General features: G+C 40.1%; 2 protein-coding genes and 1 long non-coding RNA gene across 3 annotated transcripts; 2 read left to right on the top strand and 1 right to left on the bottom strand.

Annotated features, from left to right (window-relative positions):
- The first annotated feature begins 643 nt into the window (after positions 1–643).
- LOC111609713 lies at positions 644–2,917 on the top strand. Its single transcript, XR_002753282.1, has 3 exons — positions 644–663; positions 1,872–1,951; positions 2,837–2,917. It is a non-coding gene; the product is annotated as an uncharacterized LOC111609713 (long non-coding RNA).
- On the bottom strand, positions 2,318–20,498 carry LOC102233084 (terminal uridylyltransferase 4). Its single transcript, XM_023339671.1, has 30 exons — positions 20,366–20,498; positions 18,069–18,484; positions 17,339–17,481; positions 16,705–16,821; positions 15,975–16,152; positions 15,816–15,904; positions 15,638–15,689; positions 14,843–14,912; positions 14,638–14,764; positions 13,908–14,027; positions 13,379–13,573; positions 12,267–12,441; positions 11,800–12,194; positions 10,919–11,069; positions 10,757–10,843; positions 10,067–10,170; positions 9,928–9,985; positions 9,747–9,850; positions 9,561–9,650; positions 8,994–9,107; positions 8,843–8,920; positions 8,162–8,339; positions 8,038–8,085; positions 6,569–6,651; positions 6,376–6,491; positions 5,262–5,416; positions 4,397–4,494; positions 3,594–4,098; positions 2,870–3,040; positions 2,318–2,787 (listed from the first exon to the last, which is right to left on the bottom strand). Exons 2-30 carry the CDS (start codon positions 18,448–18,450, stop codon positions 2,699–2,701), a joined length of 4,272 nt encoding a protein of 1,423 aa, XP_023195439.1. The 5' UTR covers positions 18,451–18,484; positions 20,366–20,498; the 3' UTR covers positions 2,318–2,698.
- Positions 20,499–22,434: 1,936 nt separating this feature from the next.
- gpx7 (glutathione peroxidase 7) lies at positions 22,435–26,140 on the top strand. Its single transcript, XM_014471081.2, has 3 exons — positions 22,435–22,662; positions 23,617–23,878; positions 25,332–26,140. The coding sequence occupies exons 1-3, from the start codon at positions 22,507–22,509 to the stop codon at positions 25,493–25,495; spliced, it is 582 nt and encodes a 193-aa protein (XP_014326567.1). The 5' UTR covers positions 22,435–22,506; the 3' UTR covers positions 25,496–26,140.
- Positions 26,141–26,460: the final 320 nt, after the last annotated feature.

Consider the following 26,460-nt stretch of genomic DNA (forward strand, 5'->3'; position numbering starts at 1 on the left):
CTTAACTTCTCCCTTTCTTCCTGTTTTTCCAAGAAAGCCGTCCTGAGACAGAAATCTGATCCTCTGCAGTCAGAGCTGATGTCTGAGTGGCAGCTCATCTACCGGAGGTCAACACAGGACGAAGCGTCCTCTGATCCTCCATCCGGCGGATATTCAGCCACTCTGAGATCATTCACCCAGTCTTTCAATGTTTTCCTCTCAAACATTTAAGTTTCTCCCCATATAGAAATAAAAACTTAAGTTTTTATAGACTAAAATTCCCTGAGCTGAAGCTTGTCAGTATAACTATTACCACAAGTCTTCTGTATTTTTTAATTTCATTATTATAACAGGATCCATTTCAGGTGGAAACATGTCTCAGGTTGGATTTTAATTCACTTTGCATGTGAAATATAAAAAAGGTCTTAAACTTTGGCCTTATTAAAGGAAAAGGATGCAATTTTTGACATTGGTGAGCCAATTATCATTGGCTATGGGCTCTTTGCACCTCAGCTTCCGCGTTCGGGGAAAAGCGGCTCAATCTTTTTCGATCTATTGAAAAAGGCTCTTTCCACTGGGTGTTTGCAGGGCTTGTCCAAGGTAACAATTAATGATGAACATCGAGCCGAAGCCCCGACAATAAGCTGGAGAAAGGTTTTAAGATGTTCGCCTCGTTAAACGAAGGTGAGTTTTACTTTCTTTAAACTTTGTGGCTAACATTAGCTTTAGCTTATGCTAGACATTTTTCTTGTAAAAATGTGCTATTTAAGTATCTAAACATTTTTCATCATTCATTAACGGACAATGTTTTTACCTTGTTTTCAAGTATATTACGTGGTTTATTGTGGTTAGTGTCAGAGACCAAGTAACGGGGACTTTACGGTTCAGGCTTTTTGCTTCTGAAGCCTGAGGAACAACAAGCCCATAGCTTAACAGTAGAGCAGCTCTGGTGTCGGAGTTCTAGTTCAGCTGACTGTTCAGGTTCAGAGTTGTTGCTTTTAGAAAAATATGGCCGTGTTCCTTAAGGTCTCCGTGTTATTTGGTTTTATTAGTTTTTCATGCTTCTTGTGAAGCAGGACGGTGTTTACAGCAGTGTGTACAGGCGGATCAGTAGCTCGGCTGTCTGGCTCTGGTCTGCTCTCTGGTTCCCATAAACTCTTTCAGGCTGAATACAGAAGTGAGTCCATGGAAATAACACAGGAGGCTCCTTTACCTTCTGCTTTAGGCTGAAGAAGCTGATCCGGAGTGAAGTGAAGGCTGTAAACTTTGCTGTGCGGCGTTAGCTTTAACTGGTAGTGACGAATATTTACAAGCCATGATCTTCTTAATTCAGGACCGCTTGGAAATCCATGAAAACTTAAAATCCCATTATATTAGGAAGACAGTAATGTTCATAGTATTGTTTTATTTGCGTCTGAAATAAGACTTTGTCTTTTCTAGCTGTCATGGTAACTCAAAGCGGAAAAAAGAGAGCCGCATTTGCGCATGCGGTTGTGACGTCAGCGCAGCAGGTGCAAAGAGCCCATTCTAAGCAGCAACATGATTTGTTCTTCAAAAAGACTTGAATTGGATTCGAGGGCCACCAAAACTCATTTTGAGGACCACATATTGTCCCTCAACCACAGTTTGGACACTTCTGGAATCGATTTACCAAGCATGTAGTGAAATATCACATGAAAACCGGTGATGAGCAACGCTAACCAACTGCTGAAGTGCTACACCAGTAGACAACAATTAACGGAAGCTAGCGCTAACGCGTTAGCTAAATATCTATCCTTGAAGGACAACAACTACTACATGTTCTATAACCTTAACTAATGTATTTATGTTTTCATCTTACTTTCAACTGCCCGTGTTACACTTTGTTTCTGTATGTTTCCTGTTTATAATAGTTTTGAATGGAAAAAAACAGAGGGAAAACGTGAAGACAGGAAACGGAAGTGATGCGCCAACAGTTTTCACCCATTTCAAAGTAAGAGCATGAATATAACCGTGTAACTACTGGCAGATTTCTTAACATGCGATAATCAAAACTCGACATGTTGAACCTTATTCAAATGAAATATTACAAAACAGTCTGAAATATTAGCAGTTAGAATTTATCCCGAAATATTCATTTAGGGGAAACTATGTGTGCTAACGCTAGCAAAAGTTTTTGCTAAAAGTTAGCATCCACTTAGCATTTACCAGATCCTGAACTAAACACCACTGGTAATTATTACTAGGCTGCATTTTTAAAACTGTTTCAGCTTTTCTTGTCTGCTTATAAGTAATAAAGAGCAACACCAGAGTTGTTTGGTTTTTCTTTATTTTTTTGCAGCTTTTTCTTTGTATTTTCCCTTTTTCCCCCCTTTTTTCTTGCTTTTGGCACTACATACTGACACGTTAGGTTGCTTTAAAACAAACATCTATTCAAAGCCTTCATCTTTCAGCAAGCAAAGTATGAATACAGCTAACAAAAATAAAGGTTTACAATTTATCCTCCTTACTTTACACATAAAATAAAAACACTTTTTTTCAGACCCCCTCAAAAACGGGGGCAATAAAATATTTAACATTTGTATCACAAATCAATGTAATGAGACCCAAAAACTAAAACCATAAAAACTGTACAAAAATGATAAAATTCATTTTTTTCTTCTTAAAATTGTCCATGTGATCAATTGATGCAAATAGTACATTATTTTGCTCTATTACTGATCAAGAAATCTAATTAAAATCATTTCTTCTGCTGGATGTAATTCATGTTGACTGGATGCCGAACATGAGGAACCAGTGGGAAGTTCGGATTGGGATGCACCACAGAACCTTTAAAATAGGAGAACAGAATCAGTAAAACAGCTCATTTCCCCTCCAGACCATTGATGTGAGCCACATCCTGTGGTCCGACCTGGAGCCATGAAGGTTTTCCCGGGCTGGAAGTCGCCGTTGCCCTGCTGGATGAAGTTCTGCGGCATCCTGTAGGGCCAGGATGGAGACAGGCTGAACTGGGGGGGTTTGTTGTGCTCCCACAGCCGCGAGCCTTGGCTCAAACCTTCGAACTGGACTTGGTGGGCCGGTTCTGTGCAGAAAAACATTAAAAAATATGTTGGTTTTTTTATTTCTCAGACATTCCTGTAATCTTCTGAAGTGAACATCTGGATAATCCAGGAATGAAAGGAACAATTTTATGTTTCTTTGATGCTTGTTTTAATTGCTACACTGCAAAAAAATCAAAATCTTACCCAGTACTTTTGTTGAGTTTCTGGTGCAAATATCTTAGTACCATTGAAACAACAAAACTAACTTACTCATAATTTTTAGGAAGATGTAGGTCTTTTTGCCCTTCGGCGTTGTGTGCATGGGCAAATTTCCGGATGTAATCAACAACATGCAGAGTCTACAGAAACTCAAGGAGTGCATTGGCAGAAAAAAATCCAGATTTTCCAAAAATTAAACCTTCAAATACTAAAAATCTGATGAATTGATAAAATTGATTTTGCATTCAAACTTCCCAAACAAACCAGACTTTCTAGGATTAAACCGGATTAAACTGGGCAAGTGTGAATGCACCGTTAGCATAACGGATGTTAGATTAGTATGAAGCTGCTGCTGAGCCAGCAAACAGGAAGTACCTGACTTCACCACCGTGCCGTTTCCCATCAGCGACCCCGGCTGCGCCATGTGGTTGTGCCACTGCCCATCCCGACCCGCCGCCATGCCTATCTGCCGCCCCGCTGCCGGCTGGGCGAAGATGATGCTCGGGTCGTTCAGGTTCACGGAGCCGCCGGCCGTTCCCGTGGGGCTGCCGTTCCCCGACACGGAGCGCAGGGCAAAGGTCAGGCCGGGCGGCGACGGGCCGCCAGCGGAGGACGAGGCGAGGACGGGGCCATGGATGGGCCAGGAGGAGGAGGCGATGTGGGGCTGATGGGAGGGCAGCAGCCCCAGGGCGCCGAGCGCGGCGGGGTGGAACTGGCCCGGGTGGGAGGAGGGGAAGCTGAAGAGGGACAGCGGGACCTGGGGAGGGCCGACGCAGCCGGGTTTACTGTGGGACGTCTGGGGGGAGCCGGAGGACAGCGGGGAGCCGTGAGGGACGGCGGCGGGCTGCGGGGAGTAGGGCGGAGTCTGACGACTGTCCGACTGAAAGAACAGAAACAGAAAACGGTGATAAATAAATAACAAAATAATCATAAACATTAATGTGATGGAGAGTTAGGGCCGGTGGAGACAGGAAGGAAAACGGTGCTGATTTCTGATGATATCAGCACCGTTTTTAATCCGACGCTTTTTCGTCGTCAATCTGACAAAAAAACTCAATCTATCTAGAAAAAACTCAGAAATTTCTTGAAAAAAACTTGGAAAAAAAAATTCAAACTGAAGCACCGAATGAAGCATTTTTCAGGATCTGAAGCAGACAAACTGAAACAGTTGAACTCACACATTCAGAAGGTTGTCTGGTTCGTCCTGGAGAGTCGGCCGCCGTCTGAGGGATCGGGATGGACTGGGAGTTCGCCACACTTCGCACCATCAGAGGAGCTGAAAAGCAGAAATAAAAGCTTTCATTCATGTCCAACCCTGCAGGATCCAACCACAGCTATCAGTGTCGGTTTCTATTTGGTCAAAAGCTTTCAGATACAGAGCATTTGGACAGCAAGAGGCCCACAGCATCACAGGTACTACAACTCATCAATCAGTTAGCATGAGGAACTTTTCCAGATATTCTGCTTATATCGCAGATTGCTTTTCCACCTGACCATTTGATAAACTCAGTTTGATTTTGGACCAAAATTGTAACATTTGTTACATTTTCAGCTGCTGTGGTTCTCTTGTGTCAAACCAACCAAACGCTATCAAAAACCTGTTCCCCTCCTGGCCTGTGGGGGCGCTGCATCAATAGAATAGAAGTACTTTATTCATCCCAGCAGGGAAATTACTTCGCAGTTACAGCATAAGAACCACAGAAGGAAACGACACAAAAACCTCTGAAGACACTGAGCTAAACTTCCTTCTTCAGAAAATGTAAGCAAAAAATGGAGGCGTCAGATTTTAGCGTTTGTCTTTCCCTAAAAACCATCAGTTATTTCTCCCACTAGCGCTAGCACGTTTGATTTGGTTGCTTTTACCCAGGATGGAAGAATTTGGAAGCTACTTCATTAACATCTTTAAAATGAGTTGATTGACACCAAATTGGTCTGACTGACCCTTTGACCTTTAGCTTTCACAAATAGCTCCTAAACAAAGCAGCACAAAGGAAACTGCTTGGCCTGGGGAGTGTTTTTACTGACGCACAGCCCTCTGCTTACTGGGAGCGACGGCGTTCCTCTGTTTGAGGTGGCGGTTCTCGGGACAGTCCCGCCGTACGTGTCCCATGTCCCCGCACTGGAAGCAGCGTCTGTCCTTCGGCTCCCGCTCGTCCTCCTTGGAGTCCTCGTCTTTCTCGTTTTCCTTCTTCTTCACCCTGAAGTAAAAAACGGAGAAAACAAGAAGACAAATAAAAACCTGCAGTGTGTGAGGGTCAGGATCCAAAACTTTGCATTATGGACACCAAATGCTTGTTTTACTGCGAGAAAAACTTCTAGTTCTCTTTTGGCTCGATTGAACTAATTTATTCTCGGAATAAGAACAGGGTTTGGGTCACTTTCTTTCAAAGTGTTTGCTTTAAAAGCTACTTAATTAGAAAAAGCTGATTTTGGTGCATCAAAGTCGAAAAGAAAAAGAAAAGCAAGCAGAAAAGGAAAACAGTTTGAAATGTCAGAAATTTGAGGGAAAAAAAGTTAATTATTGGAGCTTGTAAAATTGAATATTTTTTAATTTTGTAAATTTTCCTGAATTTCAACTTTTCAAGTTCCCAAATTTCCAAGAAAATTTTCTGAGATATTTTTGGCAGAATTGTTTCTCTTTGTTTTATTTTCTACCCAGAACTGGCCCTAGTACACAATCGCACAAAATTAACTAGCAAGTAACTTCAGCTAGAAACAGAAGCTTGTTTTAACTTGATGAAAAAGTACCAAATCCATCTTCAGATTATTTCACTTACAACAAAACATTTCCCAAGTTATAAATGAAACAAAGTTTCAGTGGAACTGGTACTTCTTTAAATCAATATTTTAAAAAACTATTGATTTAAAACAAGCTCCTAAAATGTTACTTGTAAATTAATTTTGTGTTATTTCCATCATAATAAGATATTTGCACTAAAAATTGACCAAAAGTCTTTGGTAAGATTTTGTGTTTTTGCAGTGCATCTGCATCAGCACCAACACCAGACGGATCAAATTTGTGTCCGTCTTGAATTACAGTTGGAGACCGCAAAACAATCAGTCCAAGGGCCACAAATGGCCCCCGGACCACACTTTGGACTTTGTGGTTCTTCCTCCTTCTGCCTTTAGCGTAAAGAACAAGCTGACAGAGGACGACCTGCGTCTCTTTGGGCAGTCCTTCATGTAATGTCCGATCTTCCCGCAGATCCGGCAGCAGCGGTCGTTGGGCGCCAGCTCGCCGTCGGTCAGCACCTTCGAGTCGAAGAAGTATTCCTGCAGAGGAAGGCGGCGCAGATTTAACCCAGCGGTTCATCAGGAAGCTTCAGAGGAAAAGCCGTGGAGGAACGTACCACTTCAGTGCCGGGGATGGGAATGAACGGCGTTCCAAACAGCTTCCGCCCGTTGATGAACGCCTTCATGATGAAGTTCGTCACTGAGGAGTGGAAAAAATCCATCCTGAGATCCAGCTTTAAATCTTGAAAGCAGAACTTCTCACATTTTTGTAATAAATCTGTGCAGAACTACAGTATTAATAAAAAAAAAAACTTCTGATAGATCTGAACTGGTTCAAATTTCATGTGTTTGGAAATGAATGTGGGGTTCCTCAAGGCTCAATCCTCAGGCCACTCTCATTCTACATGCACAACAAATAAAATCTGTTTTTTTACAACCCAGCACTGATTACCAAACTCTAAATGCAGAAACGTTGAATAATACACTGAACTTTATGATACTCTTTGATAACTATAAGTAATTCTATGCTGGATCAAATTGAAATAACTTTTTTTTTAACAATAAGTTTTAATTTAAAGCTTTTCTAGCATCATCTTGTACATGGTGAGAAACTTGGCTTGTCTCCATTGTAATAAAGATGACATAATAGAAAATATCAACAAATAATATATAAAAATGGTTAAGTATGAACCATATATTCAGTAAAAAAAAAAATAGAAAGATGTGCTGCTAAAAATCTGTGAGAACAGACTGGAAACATTCAAGCTGCAAAGTGTAACTTTCATAAAAATATGGTTTTAAGTATTTGCTCCATGTGATGACAGCTTGATATGAGACAGATGATCTGTGAAAAGAAAAATAAATTGCTCCTCTGTCTTTTCCCAGTGCTAATTAGAAACAACCAATCAGACCCAGGAGGCGGAGCTTAGCGCTGTCAATCATCCTCCTGTTGTAAATGCTAAGGCTAGTTAGCATGAACACTGACGACAGCAGATATATGTTTTTTTTTATTATCCGCCATTAGCATATTTAGAAGTATATACCTGAGGATGATTGACAGCGCTAAGCCCCACCTCCTGGCTCTGATTGGCTGATTTTGGTACATTTCTTCAGTAACAGTAGCTCCGGAAGGAGATCGATCTTTTCACAGATCGTCTCTCATAAACTGTCACAACTTGGTGACAAGTTTTAACAAATGAGTAAAAACATATTTTTGATAAAAGTTACAAACTGAAGCTTTAAGGGATATTACCCAGTTATCAGTTTTATTCCTAAAATACGTCAAATTAGTGAAACTTGTGACAAATAAGAAGATAAACACCTTAAATTTGGTTTATTGGTGTTGATGTTTGGATTTTCTTGTTTTATTCTTGAAATCGCCTTAAAACTGGATTTATGACAAATATTTAACATATTTCCTTCATTCAGTGAGATAAATCTTTAGTTTTTACACATCAAACTGTATCTGCTGGGTCAGTTTTAGTTTTACTTGAACTCCAGAATCTAAAGTATCTGAGATGATGTACGCTTGATGAAGTGGAGATTTAATAAACGTGAGTCCCGTATTTTTGTTTTTCAGACTTACTTTTACGCGACACTCCAGCACCAAGATTATGATTCAAGTCAAAGGGATCTGGGAACAGAAAACATGGGAAGGTAAACCGCCGGGAGGAGGTTAGCAGCAGGTGAAAGCAGAGCCGCCTGATCACCTTCGATGGCGATGCATTTGCTAGTCCACTGTTTTTCAAACGTGGTGAGGCGTTTGTGCTGCCGGATGCTGATGACGTGCTCCTTGAAGTCGAACTCTTCGGTGTAGAAGCGAAGCAGGCCGAGCCACAGCTCCCCCACCGACTCGGTGTTGGGCTGCCAGTCGGCCAGCCGCTGGCGCTGCGCAACAAGAACAAGCATCACAGCAACAAACCAGGGCTGGACAACATGGCTGAGAAACCTACCGCCATGCAAGCGTTTCACATCAGCCGATATCGATAATTATTGATGAGTTTTTTTGTTTTAAATATCTGGAATTCAGTCAAACTGGTGTCATGTCTTTCCTCTTTTATCTAGTTTTCACTTTATGCTGCTGTTTTTTTATTTTTAAGCAGTTACAAGCGACAGTAAGGAAACTTGAAACTGCTGCTGCGCACTTTACCCAGAAGGCCGTTGCTAGGCAACCGGAGTTGGAGGGAACCTGAAACTGCTTTTTATCCAGCAGGTTGTTGCTAGGCAACCAAAGAGAGAATGAGTGAGTTAGTCGACTCCACCAACCCAGCTACATCCCCCAGAATGCTGCGCGGTTCTGGATCGAAGCTTAGTGAATATTCTATCAGATGTCTATTGTTACTGATTTATTGTCCAGCCCTACATCAGAGCGCATGTCTGATAATCCTCACCAGTTTGTCCAGGTCATCAAAGAAGAAAGCGTTCCAGCCGTCCACCATCCGCTGCGGAACCGTCTGACCGTCGAAGATCTGGAAAAGGATCGTTGGCGCTCAAAGGTTAGCTGACGTTTCAGACCCACAGTCACCGATCAGAGGGTTTTACCTCCTGCAGGACGGGGATGACCGGCGGCTGCCTCTGCTGCAGGAAGTAGAGAACCATCAGGATGTAGGCGTAAGACGAGAGGCTTCCTCTGGAGGCGTCGCCGATGTCGCAGCGCTGAGGAGACACAGAGCCCAAAAACTCTGAGAAACAACTAAAGTTAAGCAGAAAAACCGGAGGATCGTCTGGATTTCACGTTCTGGAAGAGAGCGTGAAATCCAGGCAACTAAGGACGCACCGATCCATTTTTAAAGAAATCTGAGGTCCAGTATCAGCTGGTCCAATCCAAAATAAACAGCTGAACTGATCTAAAATGTTTCTTATTCAATCTTTTTTTAATGCAACTTTACATTAAAAGTTTAATTATTTACCAATAATGCAAAAATATTCACTAAATAATGACACTTTTAAAGCAAAGTTGCATTAAACGTGACATTATTTAGCGAATGACACTTCATAAACAGTCATAAACTCTTTCATGTTCGGCATCATGTCACTCTGATGCTCAGTAGATAAAGTGTAATCGTTGTTTCTGAATTGATTTAAACAGCTGAGCGTTTCTTAACAAACCTTTGCAAACACCTTGATGGTGTATCCCAGGAACTGAACCCGGGGATCCAGCGCTGCGTACGTCGCCAGCATCCTGGTGTTGTGTTGAGCCTAAACGAACAATTTCTCCAAATCAGTTCAAAATGGAGACTTTTGAAGAGGAAGGGAGTTCCTGCAGAGGATGCTGGGAAAGCGTCCGTCACTGACCAGCGTGTTGTAGAGGCTGATGTCTCCCTCCAAACCGCTCTGTCTGTGTTCAAACTTCACGATAGGCACTTTGGCTGTGGTGATGGGCAGGATGTTCCTCAGACCTGAGCAGGGAGGGAAATATGGAAGAACATCAGTGGAAAATGTAATAAAAACCAACCATCCAATCAGCTGAACTCACCTGCATGCTTCTTCAGCACCTTGGCAAGGCCTTCGATGATTTCCTTACAGTTCAGCTTCTGTTCAGAAATGAAAGATAAAACCAGGTTACGACACGCGGTCGGCTCGTTTTATAAAACGTCTGCTCTGAACCCGCCCACCTCCGCCGTCTCGTGACCCTCCAGGGTCATGCAGATGTCGAGGTCGCTGTCACGGAAACCAAACCCGTTCTTGGAAGAGCCGAATAAGCAGAGCTGGGCTTTATCTGCAGCAGAAAGACATCAGAAGAATAGTTTTATTTACATTCAAAGACACGCTGATAAACAGAAGGCGACAAAAAGCAAGTTTCTAATCGGATTAATTGGAAGAAAAAGTTCAAAGTTTAAGGAGAAACTCAAAGTTTTAACAGTAAAAATAACATTTCCTATAATAATAATAATCCTGTCAGTCTGGGATTTTTAACGTCATAAATTGGAATTTAATGAGTCGATAATAAATCAAAATTCTTGTTCTTAAATTATGTTCAATTATGTAAAGCAAAACTTTTTCACCAACATTAAGAATAATTGCCTTAAAACAAACTCTCACGTCTTAATGAAAAGTCATTTATAAGTTAGTTTTGTGTTATTTAAAATGTACTGATATAAATGCATTAGAAACTCGACCAAAATTACTTGGTAAGATTTTGCGTTTTTGCAAGTTTTGTAAGTTTTTGTCAATGATCTAAAAGGAAGCATTTTACTTTTATTTCATTTATTTTATTAATGAAATTACATTTTTTTATTTATTTCATTGTTAATTTTTGAAGGACAAATCTTCAGCAGTAGCTGTGGATTGAGCCGTTTCCTCACCGTTGTACTCCTTCCTTATGAACCGCTCCAGACCAGCCAGGATCTGCTCCCTGTTCTGCTGCTCAAAGTGCGACGGCGACAGTTTATCTGCAACGATTCAGTCACACGGAAAGATGAGGCCTCAGCGCTTCGCTGCTGTTAGCGTTAGCCTGCCGTACGTACAGTAGCAGAATCTGCAGAGTCCGTCCAGAATGTTCCTGAAGCGTTCGTTCATGGGAGGCAGCGGCTTCAGCTCGATCTTCTTGAAGTCTTCGGGACATTCGTCCTTCAGGTGGCCGTCCCGCTTGCAGATGCTGCAGACGACGGTCGGAGGCTGGAGACACAAAAACCGGACAAAATTCACGTACCGTGATAAAATCTGGTTTTATTAAATTTATTTTTGGCTTTCTTTTATCAAATAGAAATTACAAATTATAGAATTTATTTTTTAAAGTGTTTTTTATTTAAATCATCCCTTCTGCTAGTTATACAACGGAGTATCTAGATACGAGCAAAAATTGTTTAATTAGGAGAACATAGTCATAATATTCGGGAAAAAAACAACAACATAATTTTACCAGAAAAATCATTGAAATTATTGAGAAGCTCCAATAAGTTTGGATTTTAAGTTTCAATAAGTAAAATCGTTTAGCTCAGTTCCTGTAATTCTTCACAATAGTTGTTTGCATGATTGTTTCAAAGTCCTGTTACTAATAATAATAATTTGATGTGTTAAAAGATTTAAATATTAGCTGTAAAACTTATACTGAAGTATGACTTCATAAGATGCTCAACATTTTTATTTTTTCAATGACTCTCCTAATCTGACTCTATTCTGGTAATTTTATGACTTTATTGTTGTTTGTGGGGCTGTCATAATTAACTTTGCTGGACGATAAAGCAAAATTATTTGCTGAAAATGATTGAGATAAACAATAATGTCGTCATTTTGATAGTAGTACATTTTAAAACTGGGACTGAAAATCATCTTAAATATTTCATATGGTGATTTTCAGCCATCTTGTCCAGCTCTTCATCCTGGTTGTTCTGAATGTGTGATTTACCTTCCCACCAGTGAAAATCATCTTATCAAACACGTAGTGCAGGTCAGCAGGCCCCTGCTCCTCTTCCTCCTCTTCCTCCTCGCTGTCCAGCAGCCCTTTGGCCGATGACGACGGTTTGCTCCCATCGTTCAGAACCAAATCATCCAGACTCTTCTCCAGATCTGAACCGTCCTCATCGTCCCCGCTGTCGTCCTCTCTCTGACTTCCTTCAGGTTTCTCGTTGTCCTCCTGTCCCTCCGGTCTCCGTCCAACCTCGTCTCCTCCCTTCTTCTTGGCGCCTCTCCTCTGAGGACAGGCGAAGTATTTGTAGGCGCTGCGGAAACGCTCCTGGATGTACTCGAACACCATCTGGCTGTTCAGGCTCCGCGCAACGTTTCTCTTCAAGGCAAACGGATCTGGAACCAGAAAACAAACCGTAAGTTCCTGTGCTTCTTCCCAGCCGGTTCTGCGACTCAGGTTGTTCTCACCTTCGATGGCAAGGCGGCGGCGGGGCCAGTTCTTGGCGTCCCTGGAGAGGAGCTCCTTCAGGCGGATGCTGATGATGTTCTCCTCCAGAGGAAACTCAAGCGTGTAGAAACGGAGAAGCTCCAGCCACAGCTGGCCCAGCGAAGCGCCTTTCCCTTCGCCCAGCATCAGGCGGCTCTGAGAGGAAGCAGCCAGAGTCAGACTGAGGGAGAGTTCACACCTCACATTCAGCAGAATCGGTCCGATTGGAGACCAAAACTGCAACATTTTTTTACATTTTCCAATTCAAACCAACCAAACCCTTTGAGCAACCTGTTCCCCTCCTGGCCTGTGGGGGCACTGCAACAAGAACCACTGAAGGAGACAACACAAAAACCTCTGAAGACACTGAGAGCAACTTCCTTCTTCATGAAATTGGTTGGAGGATTTCTTTGTTGTAAAAGACCTCAACTCATTTTTCGTCTTAACACTAGCCTAGCATGTTTGTTTTGGTTGTTTTTACCCAGAATGCCCTGTGGTAGAACCGGACAATAAATTAATAAAAACCCTTAATCTTACCACAACGGCATCAAAGTTAGGCCGGTTTTATCAAACTCCAGTCCGTTTGTCTAGAAAGTCCGGTTCATTTGGGGAGTTGTGAATGCTAATCAACCTGAAAAGCTAACTCTGCTCCACCTGCAAACCTCGTTGAAGTGAACTCTGGTGCATTTTGAATGCATATGTGAACGCCAAGCGGACTGGAGACCTCTCCAAAAGCAGGAAGTGGACTACAGTGCATGGCATTCTGGGTAAATACAACCAAAACAAGCGTCCTAGCTTAGTGCTAGCAGGAGAAATTACCTGTGATCTTTTGGCAAATTCTAATAATCGCTAAAATCTGACGCTACTCCATTTTTGTTTACATTTTCTGAAGAAGAAAATTCTGTTCTGCATCTTCAGAGGTTTTTGTGTCGTTTCCTTCAGTGGTTCTTGGTGCAGCGCCCCCACAGGCCAGGAGGGGAACAGGTTGGTTTGACTCAGAGCAGAGAGAGAGAGAACCACAGGAGCTGGAGACGTAACGGCTTTGGTCCCAAACTGAGCTGAATCTACCGAACTATCAGGAGTGAAAACTCACCAGGCCCTCTGTGTGGCGAGCGTCATCAGACTTCTTCTGCTCCGGTTTTGATGCTCCTTCTGCTTTGGATTCGTTCCGGTTCTCCCCTCGTCCCTCCGTGGAGGTCGGAGGTCGCTGCTCCCACTTGACGAACATGTCCAGAACTATTCCAGTCAGGTGATACTCGTCCACTCGCTTCACGTCGAAGCCGTCGATCTGAAACAGACGATTCAGAGGCGTTAGAGAGGCTTTTCAGAAAAATCTATTTTTACTCTGCAGGATTGCTAAATTCAGCATGAATCGGTTTAACAGCAAGAACAAAATCACTAAACGCTTAATACAACGAAGTTTAAAGATCAAATTAAGGGAAAAATGTTTTAATTATGAGGCTAGAGACAATATATTTTGAGAATAAATTCATAATATGAGAATCAACCTTCTTGCTGCAGGTTTGCTGAATTCCTCTGTTAGAGAAAATTATTCTTTAATAGTTATTCTTTCTCCTGTCTGTAATATTGAATAAGATCCAGTATTTTTGTGATTCTCCCACCCAGGATCCCAGGTAGACGGGGAGGACGGGATCGCTCCTCTGCTGCAGGAAGAAGATGACCATGAGGGCGAAGGAATACGACGGGATGCCGCCTTCAGCCTGGCAGTCGATGTGACACAGCTGGAGAGAAAAGCAACAAAAACAACACAAATTCTCATTCAACTGTTCTGTCATTGTCTGGTTTTAAACTGATTCTATTGAATTAAAACACAGAGTGCCGCTTTTAGTGACTTCACTATAAGGATTTAGTGTCAGTGGTTCATTTTGTTAAATATAAATCACTAAACTAAACAGAGTTTTGATTAAAATATTTTCACCAAAGGAAAAAAATTGTTTGAACTTCAGTTTAATGTCCAAAACATCTGATAGGTAGAGCTTTACTGAGACAAAAACACTCAAATCTGTCTGTTTTTCTTCCTGAAGGAAAGAAAATAGGAAGGAAGAAGGAAATTTAAAAAGAAATGAAGTAAATGTTTTCATCTTCAGCTTCTTTCTCACTCAGAATGGAAACGCATTTCTAAGGAAACTCAGCATCTGGCCCTCAGGATGCTGCTAACAGGGAGAAGCTAACAGCTAGCAGCTAAAGGCTAACAGCTAGAAACTAAAGGCTAACACCTAGCAGCTAAATGCTAACAGCTAGCAGCTGCACCAGTTGACCTCCACCTTACAGCAGATGAAGATCTCTGGCCTCCTCTGCTTCAGAAACACCAGCAGGGGGCGCCATCCTTACCCTCGCCCAGTAGCGGAAGGCCAGGACCAGTGGAACCAGTCTGGGCTCCAGTTTAGCCAGAGCAGCCAGGTGATTGGTGGTGAGGCAGGCGACATCATTTCCTGCGCTCACTTTACAGATCAGGCCGCTGAGCGAAAACAGAAAGCAGAAAAACTGAGCCAGTCAGCCTGGAAGATCATGATCATAAAAATAAAGATTTTCTGACCTGCTGCGATCCCGACAGAACACAGCGGGAACTTTGGAGTGAAAATCCGACTCAACTTCTGAATATTCAGCTAACAGGAAACAAGAAAACATCAGAATTATGTTCAAAAGAAACAGGAGTCATTAAAAACTATGGCAACGGGACAAACTAAGAAACATTTTTAATGATGAGAATAAAGTCAGAATATTACTTCAATAATAATACAAGTTCAAATTATTACCAGATTAAATTCAAAATACGAGAATAGTCATACAACAAAAAGTTTGAATTATACAAAATAATATTGTCAGAAAAACACGAGAAAAATGTCGTAAAGTAAAATTGCAATAATATGAGAATAACGTTGTAACTCAAGAATAAGATTCTAATAATACAATAAAGTCATAATAATTCTCTAAAGTATTATTGAATTTGAATAATACAAGAATAAAGTCACAAGACAGAGTCGGAATAAAAAGAAGTCATAAAAATACAAAAATAAAGTCGTATTACCAGAATAAAGTGGTACGACAACAACGTGAAAATAAATTTGTTATAATATGAGAATAAAGTTACACAACAAAGTAAAAAAAAAAAGAAAATAAAGTCTAAATATTAGGAGAAATGAAGAAATGAACTTTAAAATCAAATGAGGAACGCTGAGCATCTTAAGTTACACTTTAGTTTATTCTGATAATGTTTTTATTCTCAAAATAAAAATAAAAAATTAGTCTGACTCTGTTGCTTTGTGATATTTTATTTGTCTAAGTTTCACAGAAACAAACAATAAAATGAAGCAGAGAAAGAAAAACCTACGTCTGTTTTTGAGGATTCCCAGAACCTGAATCAGAACCTCAGGTTGTGTCATCTGAAGAAAGAAAGGTAAATAATGAGATTTATGACAGAAAGATAAATAAAAACAGAAGTTAAATAAAAATGTAAACAGAAGATGAAAGATAAATAAAAACGGAAACAGAATTGGACTCAGACTGACGGTGGAGGGGTAGGTGACGTCGACGTTGATGTCGCTCGTCTTGAAGGCGAACCGTGTGAGACAGGAACCGTAGAGCCGGAGGGAACAGGCTGCAGAGAAACATCAGATCTCAGTCTGAACTGGAGCGTCAGCTGATGATGTCACAACCAGGAGACCGACCTGACAGGCGCGTCTTTATGACCTCCTCCATCCGCGCCACGACGGACGTCCGCACCTCGAAGTCCCGCTCTGAGATCCCCTGCTGCCTGGCCGTCTCCATGACGGCGGCGTCCACCGCCCGCAGCTGGCCAGCAGAGGGCGCCGGCAGCGCCCGCAGCTCCGTCTCCTCCTGCTTCTCCTGCAGGGGGCGCCACCACAACGTCAACCGACACAGACGGGAAGGACGGGCGAAGTTAACGACGCATCAACGATTTTCAACTGTTTTCATTTATTCAGCCCATAAGTTACTTTCGTAATTACAGTAATAAGTTAATTAATAAACACAAAAACGATGGATATCAATCATTTTAGTGTGTTTTAGTTTTATAAACATATCGATGTCGTTCAGTCAGTAGATGTAGCTTCATTCATTTTTTTTATTTCAGTTAATAAAAATCTTTTCTCTATTTCCGTTTTCATTAGTTTTAATAAACTGTAATGTTTAGTGTGACACAACAAATACCAAATGAAACAAAAACTAACATAAAATCAGTTTTCTGCGAACGAGTGACTTTGTTTTTGGTGTTTCAAGAAACTAATTCTCCATTTTTGGACTTTTGTGATCCATGTTGGCAAATCAGTTCCTGCATGTTTACATCGTTCCTCTCAAAAAACAAATGAAAGAAAAGTTCAATGCTGCGAATATATTAGGACTTTAACATTTGGGATGAAGGAAGGCGGCGGTACGAACCGTCATGTTCTTCTTGTGGCGTTTCTCCTTGATGTGCTTGTAGGCTCCGTGGACGTTCTCGATGTGCACAGAGCAAACTTTGCACAAGTACTGGTAGTTTGGGTACTCAGGGGACGGCTGGGGAACAGGGAGGCTTCGTTAGCAAACAAAAACGTTTCCAGGTTAAAGGAAATAATCAATATGTTGTCTAAAAAGACAAAGAGTTACTGATCTAGAAACACATTTCTAGGCTAGTTAGCGTTAGCTTTATGAACACATTTTTGAGTAACAGAAGTTTGCGTCTTGTACAGAAAAAAATAAAGTACACCTTCTGTAAAAATGTTGAGGTTTAGTTGATAAGAATATAATAAAAAAAGATGCGATCAACACCGGATCGATACGACTCAGGAGGAAAGTCCAAACTACGATTCTGTGACGTAAAACAGGGAAAACACGGAGAAAACGTGTGAAAGAAAGGAGCAGCGTTTTCCTCCTGTCTGAGCTCACTGCTGACATCAGCTTCAAACCCATCAGAACCGTTTCTATAGTAACCGGATCAGTTTTTAATGATAAGTAAAGGTGCATGTAGTTTCTTAGTTTTGCGTTGCTGATTAAAGATGGATCAGTAACCTGTCAGATTATCTGAGCGCGTTACCTTGGCGACCCGGTGGATGTGATCTCTGTGGAGCCGCTCCTCCACCTGCCGCAGACCCAGCTGCTGCTCCGCCTCCTCCGCCGCCAGCCGCGCCTCCTCCCCCGCCTGCGCAGACGGGCGCGCCGCAGCCGCAGCTTTCACCGCTGCAGAAACACACAGAACACACACACATCAGATATAAACCCCCCGCAGCGTGACGTCACACACACGATCCAGATTCCTGCTGCAGGGGAAAAGCTGCCGGCTAACAACGGCTAGCATCGGCTTTCACTGTTATCAACATAAGGAGATAAATATTAAATGTACACCTGATACGTAAAAGACAAAGGGACGCAGGGCCACTAATTACCAACATTATGACAAAATAAATTGATTAATAAAATGATAGTTAGTTGCAGACCTAATTACGTCTCAGCAGATTAGTATGGAAGAAGATTAGGCCCACTGGACTAGAAAAGAATTTTACTTCTTATAATTTTGACTATTTCGTCTCAAAATTTAAAAATTTTCTGAGAATTTAGATTTTTTTTTTTCTTTCCGAATTCTGAACCTTGAGAAAAGATTTTTGCTCTAATTCTCTTCCATAATCTTAAGACTTTTATGGGAAATTAAAAATGTTTTAAACTCGTATAAAACTTGAGTTATGACTGTAAGTTCTGTCCGTGTCGCTCGGCTGCAGCTGAACTCATATTTATTTAATAAACGTTGTGAAGGGAACCGAGCGACCCACCGTGGGATTTCTCTCTCGCTGTGGCCCCTGTGGAGCCTTTCGCCCGTTCAGGAGTGACGGGCGGGACCGGAGCGCCCTCTGCTGGCTGGGCCGTTTTGGACTCGGCCGCCTTCCCTTTGCCTCTCTCCCCAGAACCGGTCCGGCCGCTCAGCCTGGACGGACGACTTTTCTTCTTCTCCAGGGAGTTTTCTGGGAAAGCGCCGGCCGCCGTGCGGCTCGCCACGCCGCCGCCGCTCCGCTCGTCTTTGGCGGCGGTGAGGTTCTCCTTGCTGCGCAGCGCTGACTTGACGCCATCTTTGTTTGGCTTCTGAGCGGACGACACCTTGGCTCCTCTGGACTGGGACGGTTTGACCGTTTTCACTGAACTGACGGACTCGTCCATCGCTCCGGTCCTTCTGCTCCCCACCAAGTCGGACCTGAACATCAGAACCAGGAAGAACATCAGTATCGTCTTCGGTATCATCGTTATCGGAGCATCGATTACTAATATGATCCCAAACTAGGGCTGGGCCATAAATCAATTTTATTAAATAATCACATTTTTGGTTTTGAAAATATTATTTTTAGAAAGTCAGGATTTTTTCCACCAATGAACTCTTTGTGTTTCCATAGTTCAGAGTGAGGGCGGCCATTTTGTTTTACAATTTATTTAATGAGTTTTGCTGGACGATAAATTGATACAGAAGTTATTGCAATGAATAATAATATTGGTGTTTTCAGACATTTTTCAAGTAATATAATGATAATAATGAGATAATAATGCAGTTTCTAAAAAATCAATACACTTTAAATTCTAATGAAGATTTAACACTGGAACTGGGAAACATTTTAAAAATGCAAATTAAACAAACAAAACAACCAAAACAACAATAATTAAAATGGATCATGTTGGACAGAAGTATCAAACTATTGAATTTAAAGAAAACATTTGTGACATTTGTATGCAGAAACAACTACAGAAAAACAAAACTGATGATTCAATAAGTTTCATATTACATTTTTTTGCACCAAAGTTCGTAATAATAAACACTGAGCCTCTTTAAATGTGTATATGTTGGAAATTTTAAATGGACATTTGTCACTGTATATAAAATAGGCCAGCAAATATTGCAGCAGGCGTATTGCCAGGTAACGCAAAAGAAAAGTTTTTCCCCATGTCTCCTTGGGGGCTCTGTATTAAATATGCATAAAAAAATTAACCCATCCAAATTTAATCTGATCAAAATGTATTTTTTTCTTTACAGTTAAAGTGAATAATATGTTGGGTTTTGTGTCAATTAAAGTTTTTTAACCAATCCCATCAGGTTTTGCTAACAAAATCATGCCACAGCCTAGCAAAACATATATAGAAATATATATTTTAAGTGTTTAAAGCCAAATTCATTGCTTAAAGACAATTAAAAGAAGATTACAGAAAGAATCAAAAGTTACATTATGAAGTGGAAAACATAAAAGTTTTCTCACTTCGATGTCCAGTGCCAAACTGCTAAAATAAAAATGTATTTCATTTGTGATCAACTTTTTTCGGAAATTCGCTTAAACATTTAATAAAAATCAACCCTTTTCTCCCCTTTTGCCTCTTTATTCTCTCTCAGGTTTTGTGTGCAGCAGACAGTGAACTGGTTTCACACCAGTTAGATTGTAAAGCCTTCAAAAATAAAACTGCAACTGGCAGCGCAGAACTCAAAGAAAACAGGAAGTAAATCCCTAGTTATGCACTTCAATTAGATATTACAAACAACCATAACAACAACAACAATAATAGTAGTAGTAATTATTGTTAATAAATACAAATAAACTTACTGTCTGTAAGGGATGTTAGTAGTTTCATGTGAGGTTGAAACTGATCTTTCAATAGAAACAAAAACGAAACTGGCAGCAATTAATGTCAGACTGAATCACCAGAAAGCATCAATGTGAAGCTAAGTTTCATTTTTTGCACCACCTGGGTTTCATGTTCAGTGTTTAGGACAGAAACTAAGAACTTCCAGACGGGGGGAAGGGAGGGTTGAGATGGTGGAGCTCACATAACGTCTGATCCGCAATAGCAACAAGTTTAATTAAAAAGAACGGGTTAAAATCAGGAAAGGTTTCCTGCTCCTCTGGCTGCGTTTCAACTTTCAACTGACTTTCTTGGAGACTCTTTGCGTAGCCGAGTTAGCTGAAGACTAGCCAATGCTAACTGCTATGCCCGGGTCGTAAATAACACTGGCACCCAAATGCCACAGAGCATCGGGTCACCTGAGAACAGGAAGCCTCTCAGCATTACGGCACTAAAGAGCGGGAAAATAACTCACTCTGGGCGCTGAAGCTGCTCCGGGATTATTGTTCAGTTGGCTCCATAGTTCTGTTTTACATGATGTTGTTCCAATCCCACGGCCCTGATCCGAACAGCGACCACTGACGCCATGTTAATACATTACCCCGCTGCACTGTGGGAGTTAGCATTGTGCTACTCGTGACCGAGCCGGCTCGATGTGCCCACTCGGTTAAGGAGCTGACTCGTTTTTTTTCAATTCAGTTCAATAATACCTTATTAATCCCAAAGGAAATTAAATGTTTTCGTTCCTCACTTCACCCAACTATCATCAAAGAGTTGTTGACTGAAGGCTGTTGCTGTATGACGGTCTTATAACTAGCATGACATGCTAATAGATGAGCTTCAGGTCAATAGAAGAGAATTGAATAGATTTTTAAAATTTAGTTTAGTTCATTTAGCAAAATTAAAATACAGATATAAAAAACAGTATAGAAAATATGTAATCCAAGTATACAATCCGTATAAATTTCTAAAATGCAATCATACCAAAAAAATAAAATCACATCACATCAAGGGTATGAGAATATATATATATATATATATATATATATATATACTGTATATACTGTATATACTGTATATACTATAGTTATCAAAAATAACATAACATATAAATATAACATACTCTGATCCAAAGGAATGTGCAAATGAATGACTTTTTTTTAAACCAATAAACAGACTATTTACTAAATATGAAAATAAAACTCTGCAATTACAAGCAAAAATTTGATTTCAGATTAGAAAAACTGTAAATACCTGTGCAAATACATGTCATCACGCGCTCCTTTCTGGACGGTCTGGCAGAGAGATGTTGGAGTAGGGGATGCAGTCGATGGAAGAGATGGTTTGAACTTGATCCTTCTCTCTGCTCTGCATCTATGAAGATATAAATTAGTTTAATTTCGGAAGTAGATATCAAGATGCTTGCTTCTCATTGGACTTTTACCAATAGAATTTAAAAAAAATCTAGTAAAAGCCTGTTAAATAAGGACATTTATCAAGTATTTTGGATTTAAAGATGAATAGAATTAAACGTGGACTAAATAAGCGAAACATTTTGGTTATCATAGCTAAATGAATCGAATCCCAAGAAAGCAGCGAAATTCCCATCAATAGAGGGCGTACCGGTGATGACAAAGAGGGGGCGTGTGTTGCGCTACGTTTAAGTACCGCTCGGAAAATAAATTACTGCAACAACTCCTACTTTCAATCATAAGACAAAACGATAAGCAGCACTTTAAAGTTTAATGCTGGAGTGGTTTTGTTTATGCGAACAACTGCAACTTGTTTCTATCACAGTATGACCCGGGTTGGGTCAGAATTACAAAAGAAGTTGGATAAATTTAAGCCAAAATAGAACTGTGTCACAATAAAGAGGAAACAATAAACGGGGACACATTCATCACACCTCTATTTAAGTCGGCTGAAAAACGGACCAGTTTATGAATAACTCAGCATAATAACTTTTAAAGAAAGAGTCGGTTATGTTATTTTACTGAGAAGTTGGATACCTCTAAATGAAAAACAAAAAATGATTGTTATGGGAAGCTTTTTCCCTAAATATACTTTTATTTTGAAGGCATTAAAATGGAGTTAAATTAGGGCCGTAAAATTTGTTCAAAGGAAAAAAAAAACTTGTATCCAAAAAGTAGTTTTGAACTTTTTTTTCTCAGTTTAAACATCTGTTTTTCAGTTTTTAATTTTTCAGTTTCAAACTTTTTTTTTTGTTTCAAAATAATTGTTCAGTTTCAAATCTTTTTTCAAGTACAAACTTTTTCTTAGTTTCAGTTTTTCTCAATTTCAAATCTTTTTCAGTTTTAAATTTTTTCAATTTCAAAATAACTTTTCAAATTTTCAAAATTATTTTTTGGGTTTCAAATCTTTTTTGTTACAAATCTTTTTCAAATGTAAAATTATTTTTCAGTTTTAAAATCATTTCTCAGGTTTAAAACTTTTTTTCCCCCACTTTCATTTTTTGGGGGGGACAAACAAAGCCCTAATCTAGCTCCATACATTAACGGGCACCGGAAGTCTCGTCCTGGCTGCTGCAGCTTGACTGCGGCTCAGAGTTTTGACGCGTCTCTCTCTCTCTGTTGAGTTGGCAGTGTGTTTTTTAAGATGCTTCCCGCTGCGTTCTCCGTTACATCGGCAACATTATTATTGTCACTAATATCATTCATCGGCCTGACAGAGAGCAAACAAAAAGACTTTTACACTTTTAAGGTGGTAAACAGCAGAGGGAAGCTGGTTTCTTTGGAGAAGTACCGCGGTTCGGTGAGTCCGGTTCATTTAGCTGCATGCCTGAATGCTTGCATGTGAATTTTCCTCCTAATATGTGTAGATGTGGGTAACTGCGGCTCTGCTCGGGATGTCTGGCTGCAGCCTACGTGGCAGGAGGCCTGCAGCTGCAGCAGCTCCGTAGGTTTCATTCTAACCAGGTACGCATCATCACTTTCTGTCTAACCGTCACTTAAAAACACAAAACTAACACATTCCTATGACCATTTAGGGATATTTCACTTTGCATGGCTACGTTTTGCACTTTTTATTTATTAAACTTTTAGATTTTTGTGAAAAGATGCTTTTCATGCTCGCTGGAGTGTATGATGAGTGAAACTTAGGGAATATAAGGCAAAAATATTTCATTATAGGATATAACTTAAAAGTAGAAAAATGTTAAGACTTTTGAAGTAAACATAAAAAGAAATAAAATTGTTATAAGCTTCAATTGTTTTGTCTTGACGTGTAATAACGTTTGGAGTCTGATTTGTTTTCCTGCGGTTTGGCTGTTTTTGCTGCTGCTTGAACTAATTTGTTCATAATCCTGCCTGAAAACATCATTTTTTCAGTCCGGGGTTGTATGGAGTAGTTTTTAGCAGTCAGCATGTTCAAACCTCAATAGCTTTCTTGCTAAGTGTCTCATCTTCACCACATTCTTGTCTAATATGGGATGCAGTTTGTAAAGTTACAGTCAAAAATTAAAAGTAATGATTTGGGTTATTTAGCCTAACAGGAAAAAATTGGGTTAATTTTTCAGTCACATTTTAACCATAATATTAATTTATTTATAAACGTCACAGTTTCAAACTGAGTATGTAATTAGCATGCTAAATATTTAGCTTACAACGTGAATACTGCATTAAGTATTTCTACTTCAAGAAAAACTATTTTGTTAATAAATATTTAGTTTAACTACTAAACTATTCTTTGGTGTCTCTGCGGACTCAGGTGTCCCTGGTGGTGAACGTCGCCAGCGAGTGCGGTTTCACCGACCAGCACTACCGAGACCTGCAGCAGCTGCAGCGGGACTTCGGTCCGTTTCACTTCAACGTCCTGGCTTTCCCCTGCAACCAGTTCGGCCAGCAGGAGCCCGGCAGCGACAAGGACATCGACAGCTTCGTGCGAACCGTGTACGGAGTCTCCTTCCCGCTATTCAGCAAAATCGCCGTGGTTGGAACAGGAGCCAACAATGTCTACAAACACCTGGCAGGCGAGTCCCGAGTATCGATTCCAGGACATTGATTTTTGATCAAAGCTTCGATGAATTATGTTTCATCACTTAACGCCACGAGTTCCAGGCGGATGATTTGTATTTTTTGTTGCGCAACGTTTTGACCCGGTAATGTTGACAATGCTAACTGCTATTAGCAGCTACGGAAGTTAGCAAGGGAAGAAAGAGACAAACAACTCAGCGCATAAAAAACAGAGTTGGTGTTTCACAATGCCTCATTTCCTCAGCAGGAAACATTAGATATTAGATCGGCCCTAATAAAATAACAATAATCTGGAAAAAATTACACAAAGAAAAATCCAACAAAGTCTGTAAATATGATTGTATTCAGGCCAGTTTAGATACAGTAAGGAAGAAAAATGAGTAAAATTAAACCAAATAATCTCAGAGATCCATTAGAAAAAAACTTCAGATTTTCAGAAGTTAAAAATTTTCTAGAGAGACTCGGGTACTTAGATTAATCTAAGAAAATTTCGAGAAAGAATCTTGTACATTTCTCTGTTTCAAATGTCAAAAATCTGCTTGGAAAAAAACCCTGAAATTTTGAGATTAATCTCAGACATTTTTGGGAAATAAACTTGGAAATTTTGGCATTTCAAAAATAAAAAATGTTAGACTTTTGAAACAAAAATATTCCTGTTTTTTCTAGAATATTTCTGATAATCACCTCAAAATTTCTGTATTTTTAGCAAAATTTTGGCTTTTCAAACATAAATATCCTTAATTGTTCTAGAAATTTTCTGAAATTAATCTACAAATTTCTGAGGTTTTTGGCAGAAATTAACGTTTTTTCCCCTTTTGTTTACGTTTACATATGTAAACATTGTGTCCGATCCCGATTCAAGCCGATTAATTAACTCCAGTTGAACCATCCCAAAGTGATCCTGATTTGTTTAACTTTAGACTATCAGTTAAAAAACTCCCAAATGTCTGACCTCATATTCTGATATATTTAATATCTTCCTGCTCCTTTTTCTCTCTTGAGAAAAAAATCATTTCAGATTAGAAACAGCTAGCTCATAAAAGAAAAGCTTTTTCATACTTCAAACTTGAGACTGAAAATAAAGTATCATATAAAAAATATTGCTTCATGTAAAAAAAATAAGTGTTAATTTTGAAAAATGAAATGTTTGCACATAAAAATAAATACTTCCCAACTTCAGACTAAGTGATATTTTAATTGTATTTTAAGCAATAAATAAATATTTTTAATAGCATTTTCTCTTTTGTGTATTTATTATACTGACTTTATTTACTAACAAATACTTTTCTATTTGCTTAATTGTCAGAATAATCAATAAATTACTAAAATAATTGTTTAAAGTCCGATGTGGAGCGACCAACGTCTCGTTTCTTTGGAATCTAAATATTTTCTGTTTTTCCTCGTTGCAAAAAAAAGCAGGAAATGTTTTAAAAGTCTCTTTCTGTGCAGACGTGTCCGGAAAAGAGCCTGACTGGAACTTCTGGAAGTTCCTCATCGACGTTGATGGCAGAGTGGTGGACGCCTGGGGCCCGAAGGTTCCCGTCACGGAGATCCGGCCGAAGATCGCCGACATGGTGCGGCAGATAATCCTGAAGAAGAAGGAAGAGCTTTAGCTCTCCGTTTCCTCCATGAACTGAACACAAGTTTTACATTTCCACTTTTATCCGCAGCAGCTCCAGCTACTTTCTGAGCGCACTGATCCAACAGCATTCACTCTTTAAATAAAAAAAATCGGGTGTTTTTAGGAACACTTTTGAACCAAAGAGCTTGTTTTTAATAAACTTTCACTGTGATTCACTGGTAGGTGGGACTCGACTGCAGAGTCTTTCATTAATCGCAATTTAATTGAAGACTACATTGACAAAAAGCAACATTTTCAATACAGAAACCCCTTTTCCTGCTAAATAAATGAAAAAATAAATGAGCTCAATAACAGATATTTACTTTTTAATCTGTTATTTAACCATCAAATTAGTGCAAAGTCTTTTTGTATCCATTCAGTGTCAGATTTACGGGTGTAGCTGACCGAAGGTGCTGGAGCTCAGCCTGGGTTGCTAGACAACGGGTGGAATTCTGCTGGGGTTGCTAGGTAACGGTGCCCGTCAATTGTGGCTCAACAAATGAGGAGGTTTTTGAAACGGCTCATTTAAAAAAAACATGAATTCATTTCCAAAACAGTCTGGGTGTTTTTTTATACTTGTTTTTGAAGCAACTGAGATCCAAATGGAAGAATAAAAATGCACAAAATGCAAATCTTATGTAATGGACCATTTTATTAAGGGGTAGAATGACATAAAATTGACAGTTTTAAACTTTTCATCATGTTATGATGTTTTTCCATCATCAAAAACACACCTGGAGTGTCGCTTTGATTCCTTCATGCATGTTTGAGAAATCCTTTAATTTCCGTGGCAACCATTCAACTGTGCAAAACGCCTGGGTGGACTTACCCCCACCTACGACGCAAAGCTCCTCCCCCACTCAGCTCCTTCAGACTAGCCAGCAGCAATTAGCAAACACCTGGTGGAGCTGCTGAGCTCATTATAGGAGCTGCTGCTCAGAGCAACGCTGGTAAAAC

The sequence above is a fragment of the Xiphophorus maculatus genome, chromosome 9 (assembly GCF_002775205.1).
Source record: "Xiphophorus maculatus strain JP 163 A chromosome 9, X_maculatus-5.0-male, whole genome shotgun sequence".
Lineage (NCBI taxonomy): Eukaryota > Metazoa > Chordata > Actinopteri > Cyprinodontiformes > Poeciliidae > Xiphophorus > Xiphophorus maculatus.

Bases quoted from the DNA above. Each gene is read 5' to 3' on its own strand.
- gpx7 (XM_014471081.2), top strand. From the start codon at position 22,507: ATGCTTCCCGCTGCGTTCTCCGTTACATCGGCAACATTATTATTGTCA. The intron at 22,663-23,616 runs GTGAGTCCGGTT...CTGCGGACTCAG, and splicing joins TGGAGAAGTACCGCGGTTCG to GTGTCCCTGGTGGTGAACGT. The intron at 23,879-25,331 runs GCGAGTCCCGAG...CTTTCTGTGCAG, and splicing joins TGTCTACAAACACCTGGCAG to ACGTGTCCGGAAAAGAGCCT.
- LOC102233084 (XM_023339671.1), bottom strand. From the start codon at position 18,450: ATGGACGAGTCCGTCAGTTCAGTGAAAACGGTCAAACCGTCCCAGTCC. The intron at 16,822-17,338 runs GTAACGCGCTCA...CCTGTTCCCCAG, and splicing joins ACATCCACCGGGTCGCCAAG to CCGTCCCCTGAGTACCCAAA. The intron at 9,851-9,927 runs GTGAGTTCAGCT...CTCCCTGCTCAG, and splicing joins GGTGCTGAAGAAGCATGCAG to GTCTGAGGAACATCCTGCCC.